The 16,453-nt window shown below is 36.7% G+C and overlaps 1 protein-coding gene across 1 annotated transcript in view; it reads left to right on the forward strand.

Annotated features, from left to right (window-relative positions):
* Positions 1-16,453, forward strand: part of Mgtor (nuclear basket protein megator) — a 362,060-nt gene that overhangs the window by 296,547 nt on the left and 49,060 nt on the right. The window contains exon 30 of the mRNA XM_083118344.1: positions 2,682-2,856. Coding sequence (XP_082974470.1) covers positions 2,682-2,856 — 175 coding nt within the window. The remainder of the gene's footprint in view (positions 1-2,681; positions 2,857-16,453) is intronic.

Here is a 16,453-nt window from a genome sequence, read left to right on the forward strand (position 1 = left end):
CACTCTCCTATATACCTATTTGTCCTGCTTTTGGGCACTAGTTAAGTCTGTGACATTCCGAAAGTTGAAACTTCATGTTGCCTAAATCAAATAAACCACTTTTGCACCTATAACTAAATAACATAAACAAAAGAATGCAAGTTTATGATGTAGGGATGATGTGATGTGGGTTTCAGTTTTTGATGATGTAGCAAAAGTGAAAATGTTATAGTAGTTTTAGCTACCATGTTTACTCATGTACAATGCACACTTTTTCCAAAATTTTTGCCCCAAAACTGTGGTGTGTATTATGCAAGGAATAATTCAGACAGCCAACATGAAAACCACTAAAAATAACTAAATTATATTATTTTGCATTAAAACCATGGATGTTTTCACTACGTATAACATGTATATATCAACAGGTGCAAATACAAATTACCAGGTTGAATTTCTTTAGTAATAATGATTTCTTTTTAAAAAAAAAAACACTATAAAAATGAAATGCCCATTTTCCATGATTTTTCACTTTGTAAAGGAATGTTTTGCTGCACCATGCCGTTCTAGCAGAATTCGAGCATGCACCTCCCGTTACACAGAATGAGTATCAGCAGTATTTATTGGGCGAGAAATAATAGCAAATAACTTCCTGAGCACTGCAAATCCATAACATAATTTTGATCTTGCTTTCTTCTACTACAGAATAATCAAAGTGGCTAGAGAAGTGAAAGCTTTGGGATGCTAAGCTAAGTGCAGGGAGAGAGGGGGAGAAGGTGCGAGGGCTGGTGACTCATTGTATACACAAGACAATGTTCTCCTCTTGGTCCACAAAGAAACTGGTGGCTCATTGAATAGGATTATTTTCCTGTAGTTTACGGTTATTACAAGCATAAGAAAACAGTTTTTCGTTGTGACGTTTCAGGAGAACACACGCTCCCTTCGTCAGACATTTATTTTCATTATGACTAAAGATACAGTTATAACAATGGCTAGCAATTTTTTAAACAAAAAGAATCTGTTATATAATGGATGTTGTTCAATGTTACATTGTTTTAATATAGCAACTTGACTGAAAAGAAGCAGTTTTATTTTTATTTCAGATAAAAAAATTTTGATCACATTATTTTTTATTTAAAATATGAATCCCAAATGTCATCAGGTAATTTAAAGTCATCATTGTTTTCACAAAGTCTCTTGATGTTTTCTGTTAAATTAAATTTTAAAGATGGTGGCTTGCTCCATTTGTGAAAAAGAAAACTCCATACTGGATCTCTGTTACCATTTTCATTATTTAATTTATTCCAGTGTTCTTCTGCAATGAACGAAGCTTCCCAGACATTCAACTCTATGTTTCCCGTCAATCTTTTTAAGACCTTCTCTTTTTAATGAAATGCTTCTCTTCGATGATATGAGCTGACAAACCTGTTCTTGGGTTTAGTTATAATGTCCAAATCGTGTTCATGCCATCTTATTGCCATTTTCCTTGCTGTTTGTCCTGCATAATCCTTTGAAGATGCTCTCTCTCTCTCTCTGTTTCTCTCTCTCTCTCTCTCTCTCTGTCTCTCTTTCTCTCTCTCTCTCTGTCTCTCTCTCTCTCCCCCTCCCTCCCCCTCCCCCTTCCCTCCCTCTTTTTTGTTCCAGTTACAATAAAATTGACAAAATGTCAAAATGAAAATAAATGTCTGATGAAAGGAGCATGTGTTCTCCTGAAACGTCACAAAGAAAAAACTGTTTTCTTATGCTTGTAATAACCGTAAACTACAGGAAAATAATAAAATTAATAAAATTGACCACATGCTGATACACTATGTTGCCATTCGTCACCGGACACCCCTCAAAAAGTGCTTGAGATCATCTTTACATGTCATACAACCTATAAAAGGCGTTGCCGGTTGAGAATACACTCATACCAGCTACAGCAGTCAATATGGACAGACGACGCGAACTGAGTGATGCAGAACGAGGGATGGTTATTGGAGCCCACAGGTTTGGGCATTCGACCCATGAGATTTCCAACAAATTTCAGATACCCCGGTCGACAGTGAGTGATGTTATCGTGAAGTGGAGGCGAGAGGGGGCATGACAGGCCGACCCACACCCAGTAAACAGAAAATATTAATAGATGCTTGAAACGTGTGGTGAAGTCAAACCGGAAGGCGTCGTTACAGATGGTGGCACAGGTGTTTCAATCGGCTTCCAGTAGTGCTGCAAGTGATCATACTGTCCGCCTGGAGATCTTCGCACTTGGTTTTCATAATCACGCAGCAGTTCACAAGCCGCATATAACAGCCCGCAATGCGATCCGTTGGTTACAGTGGTGCAAGGAACGCCGTCATTGGACTCTCGAACAATGGAAATCTGTCCCACGCGTGTGCATTATACATGTGTAAATACTGTGTCATAATACGTTTGGTTAATTCGTTTTGGGTTTCTGAGCATGGGTTTCCCCTACTATTTTTTTGTTATAAAAATTTGAAATACCTATATCATGGAATTGTTTTTAAATTGCTTCCATTTTACCCCAGGTAAGACAAACATGTCTGCATGTGTAGCAAGACTAAGTTATGGTTTTGATGTATCCTAATAAGTAAAGCTGGGATAGTTCAACAGGGTATTTCTAAACAGTAATCCAATGCTACGGAGTAAATGCAAATTTTGTTATTCAGACTTACAGTTATGTATGCACATACTATTATTTCCAGCCTCAGCAATTTGATGACACTGGAGATGATAGTATTGTTCCCAGCACACCGACTTTGTTTGTACCACGAAGAACAGACAGCTTTGGAGAAACTGTGAGCTCTCCTCACGTACCATCTGGACGGTTTGTGTTTTCTGCCTCGTCTGACGTTCCCCTGGCATCAGCTACACAAGCAGGTAAGCAGCTTTTATGATGTCACTGATAGAATAATGGCACGGCAGGACCCAAAATAGGAATTAATAAGATATTGTTTCCTCTTTCACTTTGTGCTTTTTAACTTATAAATACAAACTCATTTTCATGGCATGTGCGACTTACTCATGTTATGTATATTAAAGTATATATAAAAATATATCATAAAATACTTAGGTTTCGTGAGTATCTGTTTTGCGAAAGAACAATGTTTCGGGATCCAACTGTTCCCTTCTTCAGGATCTCATTTTAGGCCAGTATGATCACTACATAGCCATGTCAGTTAAGACAAGGATAAAGGAAATGGGTAAAACTGGATAAAAATGGATAAAAAGTAGATTCCATACCAACTGGTTCCATACATGTAAAACATCATGATCTATTCCTTGCCTTAAAAATTCCAACTACTAATAAACCCATAAAAAAAACTTTCACACACTAAACACGTTAAAACCCCTTCACAATGGAGGGTAAGCATTCGGTAGTTTTTGAATATGGCAACAGTATTCCATTCAAAATGGCGACACTAATGTGCAATGCGGTTGAAATAAGCTAATCACAAAATGAAGAAATGCTGTCATTTTTGTGGTACTTCGGATGAAAGAAAAGGTAAGGAAAAAGAAAATAATAATTAAAATGTATTACTAGTCAAATAATATGACATATATGGAGTGTGTAAATGCCTTAATGAAAGAAATATTGTGCTGCTAACTGCTGCTAGTTTGAGGATCCTGAATGTGCCTCTTATAAATGTTATGTTAGTCTTGGAAAAAGTATATATTGTAAAGGTTTTTTTCAGAAAAAGTAAATGAGAAAATGAGCAAAACCATGTATAAAAGTTTATCTCCTCTTGGTCCACATAGATACAGCTTTACAACCTACAACTAAGAAAGCCATTTCTTGAACCTGGATTATACTGTGCATTATATATGAGATATATATTTTTTAGTAACTTTTCCCCATCAAAATCCAGGGTGCACATTATACACGCACATTAGGGCATTGCATGTAGATATGGAAAAAGAATATTTTTAAAATTATATGGTGCACCCCCCCTATGTTGTTTCTACTGGCAAAATATGAATGCATACCAAAATTTAGGTCATTTGGTGTTGTTTTGACCCCCGCCCAACGCGATTAACTGATTTAGATTATTAATCATCGTTTTCCTACACTAAAATCATGACAAAAATGTTTGCAATGTAAGACAGTTTATTATACAGAGAAGACAAACTCCATATATAGTAACTAACAAGTATGGTAATAGTGAACACACAATCATATGAAATCACTTTACTGGATTTATGGTTTTATGGAGAAGAGTGCTGTTAAGTTCTTTAATGTCTCTTTTTGAAAGTTGGGAATTTTTTTGCGGTGATATTCGACCACTTGCAATAAGAACTGTTTTTGTATTTCATCATTGGTAACACTAGTTGAGAAGTCTTGGATTAGTTTCACATCCCGTTCCGACAGATCATTCACCACTTTGACATGCTGCACATATGTCTCAGCTTCTTGGTAATTGGGATCATTATGCCATTCACTAACAGGTTTTCTTAGCCAGTCGCCGCCAATTCCCATACTGTGAAACAAGAACCAGGATTTAGGCCCAATAAGGGATGATAGTTTTGTACTGTGGCTAAGAATAGGAAAAGTTGGATGGCCCCTTTCAAACTCTTTTGGTCGAGGAATTCGGAGCAATGTTCGAGCAATCTGCTGCCGTTCTGAAGAGGAAAGTCTGTTTGAAAATAGAGAGAACACAGCACATTCTTCGGTTAAGTACCAGAAGTGCCTTTCCATGGCTTTTATGGCTGCATTTGCAACTTGAGGATCATGCTTTCAATACTTGTTCAAGTCATGCCATAGCTTGAGATCATTATACACTGCATCGGCACCAATGGATGAAGAGAGCCAGTTTTCAACATAGAATAGTGCATTAAATTTGCATAGTGCTTCCAGTTTACTGATCATGTCCTTGTCATATCCTGCTTGAGCACTGAAAGCAAACATCTTTGCAGGATACAAAATGGATGACATCCATTGAGCTTGATGCGCTGCTCCTGGTTTCAGCCAGTGTATTCCTCTTTCAGGTGTCTCACCCAGAAGTATCAACATCAATTCAGCACACTCCCGAAAGTCAGCGCGAGGTAGCAAGTTCTTTCTATTTGGAGTAGAAAGTATTCTCTTCATTGATTGTATAGAATTTTCCATAGTGAGTTTCAAACTTCTGTCTTTGATTTCTAGGATGTTAAAACCAGCTTCTGTGTTAATAGTTGACCAAATAGAGTCTCTGAATTGAATGAAATTGGCGTTTTCAGGACCTGATGTTGCACCAAACAATTCTTTGTGAACTGAACTCAGAATTCTTTCAAATATGTGATGCCGACAAGCCAGCATAAACAACTTCTTGTCAAAGAGGTTTTCCAGCCTAACAGAAGCTCCAATTTTCCATCCTGAGTTTGAAGCTGTAGTGTCAAAAACAAGGGATCTCACATTATCTGGCAAACGTAGCGCTTGCTTGTTCTTCACCTGTTGTGTTTGTAATTACAGGGATACCAAGGACTTTGCCTTCTTCACAGACTGGCATACCAGATACCAAAATCGCTAGTCTTTCTTTGTTTTCTTTTTTGAAGTCTGGAACCAGCTTACCATCCCAATGTAGTGTTGAGTGCTTCGGTGCTGTGAATGTAGCCTTAATTGCCTGCGCTGATGATTTCCTAACTTCCTTACCTGCTGTCCAAGTGCTTTTAATTGAAAGAGTTGCTTTTTTCAGTGGAACTCCACCTTCTGTAAGAATTGCTCCCATGAATGCTGTTCGTTGACCAGCTGATAGATTAAGCCTGTCTCCCATGGTTGATATGATTTTGCTTGTAAATGGATTTCTTGGTAGATTTAAAGCAATTGACGAACTTTTTCTACGAAGTGTCGTACCTGTACCTGTTGCACCACTGCTAGTTGAAGGGAATACAAACTCAGGATCTTCAATTGCATCAGGTTCAGCATCCAAGCCATCCGAATCACTTGAATCAAGGCTACCAACTTTATCAAATTCTAGGCTAGTACTTGTGTTTATGTTTGTCTTGGTTGAAGCTTCTTCTTGGCGTCGCTTCTCCCTCACAGCACGCTCAATTTCTTTTTCGTTATGAGATAATTTCCTCATAACTTTTGCAAAGTATGTCTTATCAAAAACACCTAACTCCATTTTTCGACATGACCTTTGATCTTCTAAGAATTGCACATCTTCCAGAATCATTTTCCTAGTCCTACATCTGTCATGTTCTATAATAGAAATAGCATTGTCATGTGCTATGTCAAAGAGTAGAAGAAGAGATTTGAGAAAGCTTTCACTCTCAGCTGGGAAGTTCTTCCTTGTTTTGTGTTTCCGAAGATTTTCGTATTGCACAATTAATATATTTAGTTTTACTTTGGAATGTCCCGCTCTGACAGGCGTCACTGGAATGCCAGAAAGCTCCCAAAGCTTTTCTGCCTTCAGGATAATTAATTTTATAACATCATCCCTTTTATCTTCCTCCATGGGTCCACGATTGAGAAAAACAAAGTAGCGAAGCACATCCCCATTGGTGGGCAGTTGAGATCCTTTTTTCGGGGTCAAATCTTGCAGTAAATTACTTAAGAGCCACGCTTCAGACACTTCTCTATCATCCTTTCTAAGTACCGGGCGGTTTGGTGTGGATGAAATTGAAGGAACTGCTTCATGAGGTGGTTCTTTTCCCATATTTACACTCATATCTGCCTTGGTTACAACCTATAAAAGAAAAATATAATAGGTTACAACTTGTTGCCATGTTGTTAATGTCCGTAAAATGAACAAAGTATATAAAATTACAAACAACAGATCAGACAACTATTTTTGAGGTGGGCGGGGGTCAAAACATGGCCTACAGACCTGAAAATTTGCAGGCGATTATGTTTTAATGAGTCATTCCATGTGAAATCACCCAATTTTAAATCAATTGGTTGCTCGACCATTTTGTTAATTTTTTATATTTTCACCATAGGTGGTCTTGCTAGTGACCTGCTCAAAAAGATTTTTTTTTTTGAAAAATCTTCCACCATCTTGGATTTCTGCTCATTTTTCATCACTGCGGGAAGCAAAAATGAGCGTTTACAAGGGTTTTGAAAAAAGGTTGCTGTGTGATTTCTATTACAGATGGAATGTTCTAGTTTTCACTGCCTGAAAGTAGAGATTCTGGCCTTTCAGAAAATGTATATATATGTAAGGTAAGAATTAAGTAACTGGGACTTTAATGGGTTTCAATATAACCATCGTAACGGGAAATTTTGCCAATTTTAAAGGTCTGTAAAATCAAAAGGGCTTGAAACAACAGGATGGAATTCTTTTTGCAAGAACTATGAGTGGAAGGCTTTTCAGCCATGGTGAAACAAGTCCGGGGTTGTAAGCCCTTCTGTCCAATTTTTAGTTCCGAAATCCGAAAATTTCCAAAATTTGTGAATTTCAAGGTCAAATATCTCTGAAGGGGGACCTGCCAAAAATTAGAAATTTTGGCCATGGATACTCCTACTAGTACTTAGTAAAACCTGTGAATTTCATTTTGGGGTTCACACTGATGTTCATGTTACAGGCTGTCAAATATCTCTAAAAATGACATCGTGAAAACATCATAATAAATAGGCTTAAAGTGACCTGATTTCCATTATTTTATAATCTAGTTATTTTATAAGGGTAAACAGAAATTAAAATAGATAAACTAGTTAGTTACTAGTTGATATATTTCAATATATACTTGGTGTGCTTTTGTTAATAAAAATCAAATCAAATAATCAAATCAAAATCACTTTTTGGATTGAGAAGACAAATGTTAGTAAACAAACAAGAGTACTATTATTTCAGTAAGTTTATACAAGTTGCATGCACATGCTTCTTAAAGGTTTATGAATATCTAATACTATCAAACCTTACTAAATACATCCACTCTGGTACATAACAATTGTATGTGAAATATAACATAAGCTACCTGTAAAATATGACAAGCATTTAAACGCTTGAGAATATACATATTCAAGTTCTTCCTCTATTTTTTGTATGCCAGTCACATATACACTGTGATATACACAGTTTACAATTCAATATATTACATCACAATGACATTTACAATTCCATATATCACTACACATAATGCAACATTACATCAATATATATATATATATATACACACTATCTACACATGGACCTCAAAGTTACAGGGGATCTTGTCTTGTCTCTCAATCCATGGAGCCATGAAAAAAAGATAAAAAATATCTGACTGGTGCGTGGCCCCGAAAACACTGATTGGCATGGAGATGATTGATCAACGGACTTTTCTTCTTATGTGCTTGTAACTTTAGTGACAGTTCTGTGTTTTTCTGTTGAGTAATGTTGTATGTTCTCCCAGTAACAGCGGTGAAGTCACATGGTGTCAGAACATCAATTATATTGTTCAACTTCACCCAAGCAACATAATTTCTTTGTAAAGTAAAGCTCGTTGATGGTCCACCAGGATTGAAGAACATCACTTTAACATCATTGTTTTTTTTTTTTTTTTGACATTTCAATTACTTTACCTACATACCACCTGTTATTGTAAATGCAAACAACATTGTCATTTTCAATTATTTCATTAAAATGAAATATTCGTGGTGAGTCATCAATTCTGAACTCTACAGGATTAATTTGAAATGATGCAGATATTCTACTGATGAGAAGAGTTGAAGAGTCCTTGGGTATGTAGCAGTGGTGATCTCTTGTTCCTTCAAATTTATGAGCTTCATTGAACGGGTCATTCAGAAACCCTTGCTCATTTTTTGTCACTTTCAATCACCATGATTAAGTTTATCCTTTAATATTTTCCACACGAAACTCATATGTGTCCTTTGGTGTAAGAATATGGCCCTCAGTTGGATGCTGCAGACTTGCCTTTGCCACAAGTCTTTTTACCGTCCCACCAATCCCATCACAAGGACCCTTGCCATGGCTTGTGGCAAAAAAATGCCACTCAGCAGCCACACCGAAGTCCTGTTTATGCTTACATAAGTTAGAAAAATTCTTTCTGTTCTTATATTGGGCTCCTGAGCCATCTGAGAAATAATAAATTTTCTTTAGATTTGGGATGAACGTTTGAACAAATGGAATCAGCTGCTTTTGGAAAGCGTAAACAGCAGTTGTGTTGTGTACAATGCAGTCACTTATAATACAAAGACTTTTGATGCATAGATCATCTGAAGAATTAGTCTTAAAGTAGACACAAAAGGGGTGGACAGTAGCTTGAGCGTTAATCCAGTGGTAACTCTGGATTTCATCTTGTACAACAAATGTGAAGTTTTCAGAGAAATCACCAATCACTACACATTCATCCAAGAAAGACTTTCTTTCGTTCTTTTGCAAAATTCTGATTGACTCTGAGCAATAAAGTGGTGACTTTTTAATTGCAGTAACTTCGAAGCTAAATTTTCTTTAAACTCTGAAATTGTTTCTACAACAGTGATCAAATTGCAACGATCTGTTGTTATCCATTGTTTGTAAGTAATTTTTTTCTCGTCATCATCAGAATTGTCCAAATCAGGATTCAGTTCATGTAAGTTTAAGTCTTGTGTAATTGTAATTGTAAACTGTGTATATCACAGTGTATATGTGACTGGGATACAAAAAATAGAGGAAGAACTTGAATACGTATATTCTCAAGTGTTTAAATGCTTGTCATATTTTACAGGTAGCTTATGTTATATTTCGCAGACAATTGTTGTATATATTATGTTATATTTTGCATACAATTGTTATGTACCAGAGTGGATGTATTGAGTAAGGTTTGATAGTATTGGATATTCATAAACCTTTAAGAAACATGTGCATGCAACTTGTATAAACTTACTGAAATAATAGTACTCTTGTTTGTTTACTAACATTTGTCTTCTCAATCCAAAAAGTGATTTTGATTTGATTATTTGATTTGATTTTTATTAACAAAAGCACACTAAGTATATATTGAAATATATCAACTAGTAACTAACTAGTTTATCTATTTTAATTTCTGTTTACCCTTATAAAATAACTAGATTATAAAATAATGGAAATCAGGTCACTTTAAGCCTATTTATTATGATGTTTTCACGATGTCATTTTTAGAGATATTTGACAGCCTGTAACATGAACATCGGTGTGAACCCCAAAATGAAATTCACAGGTTTTACTAAGTACTAGTAGGAGTATCCATGGCCAAAATTTCTAATTTTTGGCAGGTCCCCCTTTAGAGATATTTGACCTTGAAATTCACAAATTTTGGAAATTTTCGGATTTCGGAACTAAAAATCGGACAGAAGGGTTTACAACCCCGGACTTGTTTCACCATGGCTGAAAAGCCTTCCACTCATAGTTCTTGCAAAAAGAATTCCATCCTGTTGTTTCAAGCCCTTTTGATTTTACAGACCTTTAAAATTGGCAAAATTTCCCGTTACGATGGTTATATTGAAACCCATTAAAGTCCCAGTTACTTAATTCTTACCTTACATATATATACATTTTCTGAAAGGCCAGAATCTCTACTTTCAGGCAGTGAAAACTAGAACATTCCATCTGTAATAGAAATCACACAGCAACCTTTTTTCAAGACCCTTGTAAACGCTCATTTTTGCTTCCCGCAGTGATGAAAAATGAGCAGAAATCCAAGATGGCGGAAGATTTTTCAAAAACAAAATTCTTTTTGAGCAGGTCACTAGCAAGACCACCTATGGTGAAAATATAAAAAATTAACAAAATGGTCAAGCAACCACCTCTGGGTGATTTGACATGGAACGACTCAATAATAGTAACAATATGGCAGGGGTGCACAAGAAACTTTCGAAAAAAAAATTTTTTGCAATGGTCTAACGCACATGCATTATACATGAGTAAATATGGTAACAAAAATATTAAAAAATCATTAAAATAATGAAAGTAAACAATTGAAAATTGGCACAGAATAACCAACCCTAATAAATATAATACCATATAATAGGGGTGGGGCAAATTAATCAATACTCTGTCCGTATCGGCCAATATATGCATGTATCAATTTATCGTTAATGTTACCTATAATTTTACCAATCCCATATGTCTATAAACATCTTAGAATTTAATGCAATATTGTCATTTTGTTATAATTGTTATTGATATGAACATATAATCTCCATTCTATACATTTTTTTAAAGTAAATGTCTAAATATCTTTTGCTTTATAAAGGTTGGTTAATCTGGTAACATATTTATTAAGAAGGTCAATGAACCATTTGGAATTTTATATTGGGTTGGTAGAATGTTGGTTATCAGTATCTAAATTTTATGTCGCTCCTTTATCAGTTGCAACCAAAAGACTATATCTCTACAGGTAATGCCAACTGAATCTGTCTTGTTAAATAAATCTGAAGTTACAATTTTTCCATGTTTTCTAATCTGCATTACTTCATAAAATATATCGTACCTTGCTCTTGATAGTTAATGCCATGTGTTATATGTAGGGACATGAAGTTTTAGTTTTATTTTTCCCTAAATTTCAGGGTTATTTTAAACTGCAATTCGATGTTATTTTTTTCTGACTGTGTTATTAATTGAAAATCGTTGTTATTTTTTCATGTGTTTTTACGGTTTCTTCTATGCATAAGATTTTCACATTGCTTGAGTTATGGAAAATTAAGGCAGATTTTACTTTTAATGACAAATGGGAATAAATTTAAGGCTTACCTTTGTGAGAAATTACCAAATTTCTTTCATGTGGAAAACTATTTCATCTCATCGGTCACTAAATATGAAATTCTTATTAAAGGATATCACACAAATCTTTGAACACAATCATATTTCAAACTTTTCACTCTCACAGAAAATAAAAATAAAAAAATTGTTTTCTTACATGCACTTTTCAGTTACAATAACATTGATGATTTTTCACACACAGATGGTGCTTAATACATATTCACAGTATTCACTCACCACACTTCTGATAAGAGTAGCATTTTTAAATAGAAAGATATCAGTGTTTTTTCCATTCACTCCAATGGATTTCTTTTACAAATGCTTCCACGGTTCGAAGTGTGATGTGCACCTTGTTGTGTTTCCTTCTTTTAAGCTTCTCAAAGTCTTCGACGACAGAAAGTTGCCGGTTTGTATCACTCGCTTTACTTCTCGGGCATAGTGGTAATATCGCTGCCTTGTAATGAAGAAGTCCCGGGATTGATACCCAGTGGAGGCACCACAGTGGTTCAGATTCCACAAATTGTAGGTCCAGTCCAGTTTAGCCTTTATGTGCATTAAGTGGACGTAAAACAGCAATTCAACAAACAAACTTTTCCTCTCTTTGTGCCTCTCACTTCCCTCCATGTTATTTTGCAATTGCAGTGATTACAAAGTAATGTAGTTCCATCTCTAACATGAAGTTTTCAGAAGCAAACTAAGGCATTCACTGCAGGCTTTTGGATGCTGTGAAGTACACCACATAAGGAAACGGAAATGCAAGATGTGTCACAAATCATGCAGCTTCAGTGATTCTGACTCTGGAATTTTTCTAACAATGCTAAAATATCCCTCTCAGACCTCAAAATACCATTTTGTGTACACACATACACCCACACCCCTAAGCCCCTCACTACACAAAAGTGTTTCTCCCTGAAAATTGATCCGTTCCTATGAAACTTCCCTTCTGAGAAGATCCCTGTTGCAAATTCTATTTCAGGATGAGGTCAAAGCATTGTCAGTCACATCTGCACCAACTTGCAATACATGAAACATGACAAACTCTTTTGAATCGAACTTTCACTAACTAGACTAGAAAGGACAAATCTCATAGCGTAGTAGTAGTTCTTTTTGAACAAGAGAAATGTTATACCCAGTTTATATTGCATATTTCACTGTGTTTTTTGTGTTAAAAGTGCAAATTCATGGTTATTCTGAAAAATGACTTAATTCACGTTATTTTGCTATTCTGAAACACCAAAAACTTGCCTACTTTACTTACCCAAATACATTTAAATGCTTTATTTTGCTTTCCTCAACTTTTCTGTGTTATCGTTAAAACGAAAACTGCACTTCCCATTACAGGGTGACAAGAAATAACCCGTACTAATGTTTGTGATCATAAAGTTAGTAAACCAAAACAATTGAGCAAAACAAGACTGAAGAACAATGACATGGGACCTTAGGAACAAGATATTTCAGCCGGTTTCGAAGTGGCCTCCCTGGGCGGCGATACAGAGGTCCAAACGTGCTTTGAAATTTTGGGCGATGGGCCGCAGGTCCTCGGGCGACAATCGGTTCCACTCATGACGCAGCGATTGCTTCAGCGACTCCAAACTGTGATGGCGTTTAGCACATACCCTGGCCTCCAAAATCGACCAGACACTGTAGTCCATTGGGTTGAGGTCCGGCGAGTAGGGCGACCATTCCGTCGATGCGATGAAGTCCGGAAAATGGGTTCTGCACCACGCTTGCGTCATTTTCGCCTTGTGGGCCAGAGCGGAGTCTTGCTGGGATGTCCGTTGCGTATTGCCGAAGTGCTGCTGGGCCCACGGAAGGACGACGTTCTCGAGAATGTCGCAGCAGTACACTTCTTGGTTGATTTTGACCCCTTGATACACGAAAACCAGGGGCATCTTGCCGCTTGCGCAAATTCCGCCCCACACCATGACCGACTGCGGATTTTGGCGGTGTTCGACGATGGCTGAGGTACCGGGAGCCTCTGTAGACCAGGTCCTGTTGTTTTGGTGGTTGTGCGCCTGCTCCACGGTGAACAGCTTCTTGTCTGTGAAGAGAATGCGCTCCCATTGCTGACCTGCGGCCCGGCGCTTCAGAGGGCGGCATCTTTTGAGTCGGAGGCGCTTGCTTTCGTCCGTGAGAAGCTGAACTTTTTGGAGCTTATACGCCTTGAGGTTGAGGTTCTTTTTCGCCATTTGCCACACCGTTTCGAGGTTGATCCCGATCTCGGGGGCGAATTTTCTCATGGAGACCCTCGGATTTCGCTGAACTCGCTTTTTGATGATCTTGCGGTTCTGGGGCGTGTTGACGGTAGGCTTTCTTCCTCTTCCGGGACGGTCACCTTCATGGCCGAGCTCCTTGAATCGCCGAACTGCGTCTGAGACTGTCATTTTTGGAACACCCAGCAAACGAACAATTTCACATTGACGCTTTCCTTGACGCCACAGTTCCAAAATGGCCGTGCGTTTAGTTGACAGTCTGAAACACAAAGACTGTAATCGCTATGAAGCCGAAACAACATGTACAGTTACAAAAGACTATGGAGAATCCAATAACACAACAAATATTTGGCTACGGTACAATACATTCTTGGCAGGATACGCCAAACTTTGTACGGGTTATTTCTTGTCACCCTGTATATGTAATTTTAAATGTTAGAGTTTCAGATGGAATCAAAATCTGAAAATTTATATATATTTTAGGCATTAGAACTCCATTCATGGAGTTAATACGTGCTTCTTTGTGATTTCCAAATTTATATGACAACTTCATGGAACATACAATCTGTCCCAGGAGTCTGTGAAGTAACACCACAGAATGGTGGGGAAGGAGAGAAATTGATTGTGCAGAGCACTTTGAGAGATCCAATGACAAATTTCGTTTTGGATCTTTCACCAGTATTGTTTTTTAATCAATAATTATTTGAAACTCAAATATAGGTTTTCTAGTCCAAAAATGATTTTTTCCCAGAACATGCTTTTCGCTTTTAAATCTGGCATTTTTCAGTTAAATATATAGGTCCATTCATTATTATGAATATTCACTTTCAGCATGTTTTGTAAAGCAAGTTTCATTCTACATGCACAAGAACGGGTGAAAATTCGAAGAATAAAATAAAATTACAATTGGCATCAAACGTGTCAGGTGCTATACAGTAATCACTTGTCTAGCCTCGAGGCTAAGGTAACAGAGGTATTTTTCGCAACACCTTATTCACGTATCCTGAAAAAATTCAGTCCTGAATTATAAATTGGCAATGTAGCACTTCTGAGCCAACATATAGTGGCCAACTTTGCAACAGTTTTTCTTTCTAAATGAAAATGCTGTTGTGGAATGTTTTTCATTATTTCACATTGCATAAAGTTAGAAACCCTAAACCAGTTAATACAATACACAATTACCAGTAAACAAAAATTGTAATGCCTTTGCCTAATATTATCACATAAAACACCCAAAAATATGTCCCCTACAGGGGACTTCAGGACTGTAACTTGTATAGCTCGACCACAAGGGAAAAAAAGTTAGGTGCATTATTTCCTTTGTAATTGAACTATGCCGCTTCGTTCTCTAGCCAATTTCTTGTTATTAACACCTACATGCTTTATTCGTCAGTTATGCTGCCTCTATGTTGCTGCATTCAATATATATACATTATATAATATATATGTACATTCACACACACACACACACACACACACACACACACACACACACACACGCACACGTGCACACACACACACACACACACACACGTGTGTACGTACGTACGTATAAAATAATTTGCCCAAGCTACGAAGTCAGTGTTTCTACCTAGTAATGCAAAGACGTTTCACTGTGTCTGTGTCACTTCATCCATTTCATCAGTTTTTCATTCATCCATATTGTCGTACTTACCCGTAGAGGCACAAAAGTGACGTAAAATAACTAAAATAGAAAAACATTTTCGGGTGGGATAAAATACAACCATCTAAAAATAGTAATGTAGTAATAGTAATAAAATAATAATAATGCCCTAGCACAATTGAGTATCGTTTGGCATAATTTCACAGTTCAAACAACACTTTTCATGGCTGAGTGGAGTTCCACTCTATCTCTCCCCTCCATGTTCAAGTAAGGTGAGCAGGAAACGTGTTTTTGAGCAGGCCGTTGGAGGTTCCATAGCAATAGTTTATTAAGGAATTCTCCCGAGAAATCAATAGGTCTGGCAACACTGACATTGGGTGTGCCGAAGGCTTCTTCCCTCTGTGTTTTTCCCCACCCGCCAGCGCGATGAGGTTCTGCGCAGGTTTCTTTCCTTGTGGTTCCACTATAGTATGTGTTTTTTAAAAGTTTTTTTAAACTTTTATTTGCATTATATTCCTTAAAATTACATTTTCAAGAACAAATGTTTATTCTAAATAATTTTATTATATTTTAAGTTTACAAAATTATTGAAAATATTATAATTATAGCATATATATGTATAATAACCAATCTAAAACATTTTTCACTTTTAATATTCCTGCAGAGAGACATTTGAACTACATCCAGATATTATGTATTTCCTTTCTAACTTTTAAAACCAAATTTCTTTATCATTGATATTTTTATAAATTACTCTTTCTGGCATTTCACGGAAATTCTAGAGTTCATGATATAAAGTGAAGCAGTTTCTATTGTCTTGAATACAGAAGAAAATTTTACATGTGGAACATCTAACCCTTGCTTTGTTACCCGAACATCCTGGGAAATGGCATCGGTTTTCTTAGGAAACTTCGGTAGGTGGAGGACATGTTTCTTTCGAAGTGAGTCAGGTGGGTGTTGAACTGTACCTTTTGAACGCTTTAGGGGAGGAAGAAATTCGAAGT

This window comes from Lepisma saccharinum, chromosome 3 (assembly GCF_977018435.1).
Source record: "Lepisma saccharinum chromosome 3, izLepSacc3.1, whole genome shotgun sequence".
Taxonomy (NCBI): domain Eukaryota; kingdom Metazoa; phylum Arthropoda; class Insecta; order Zygentoma; family Lepismatidae; genus Lepisma; species Lepisma saccharinum.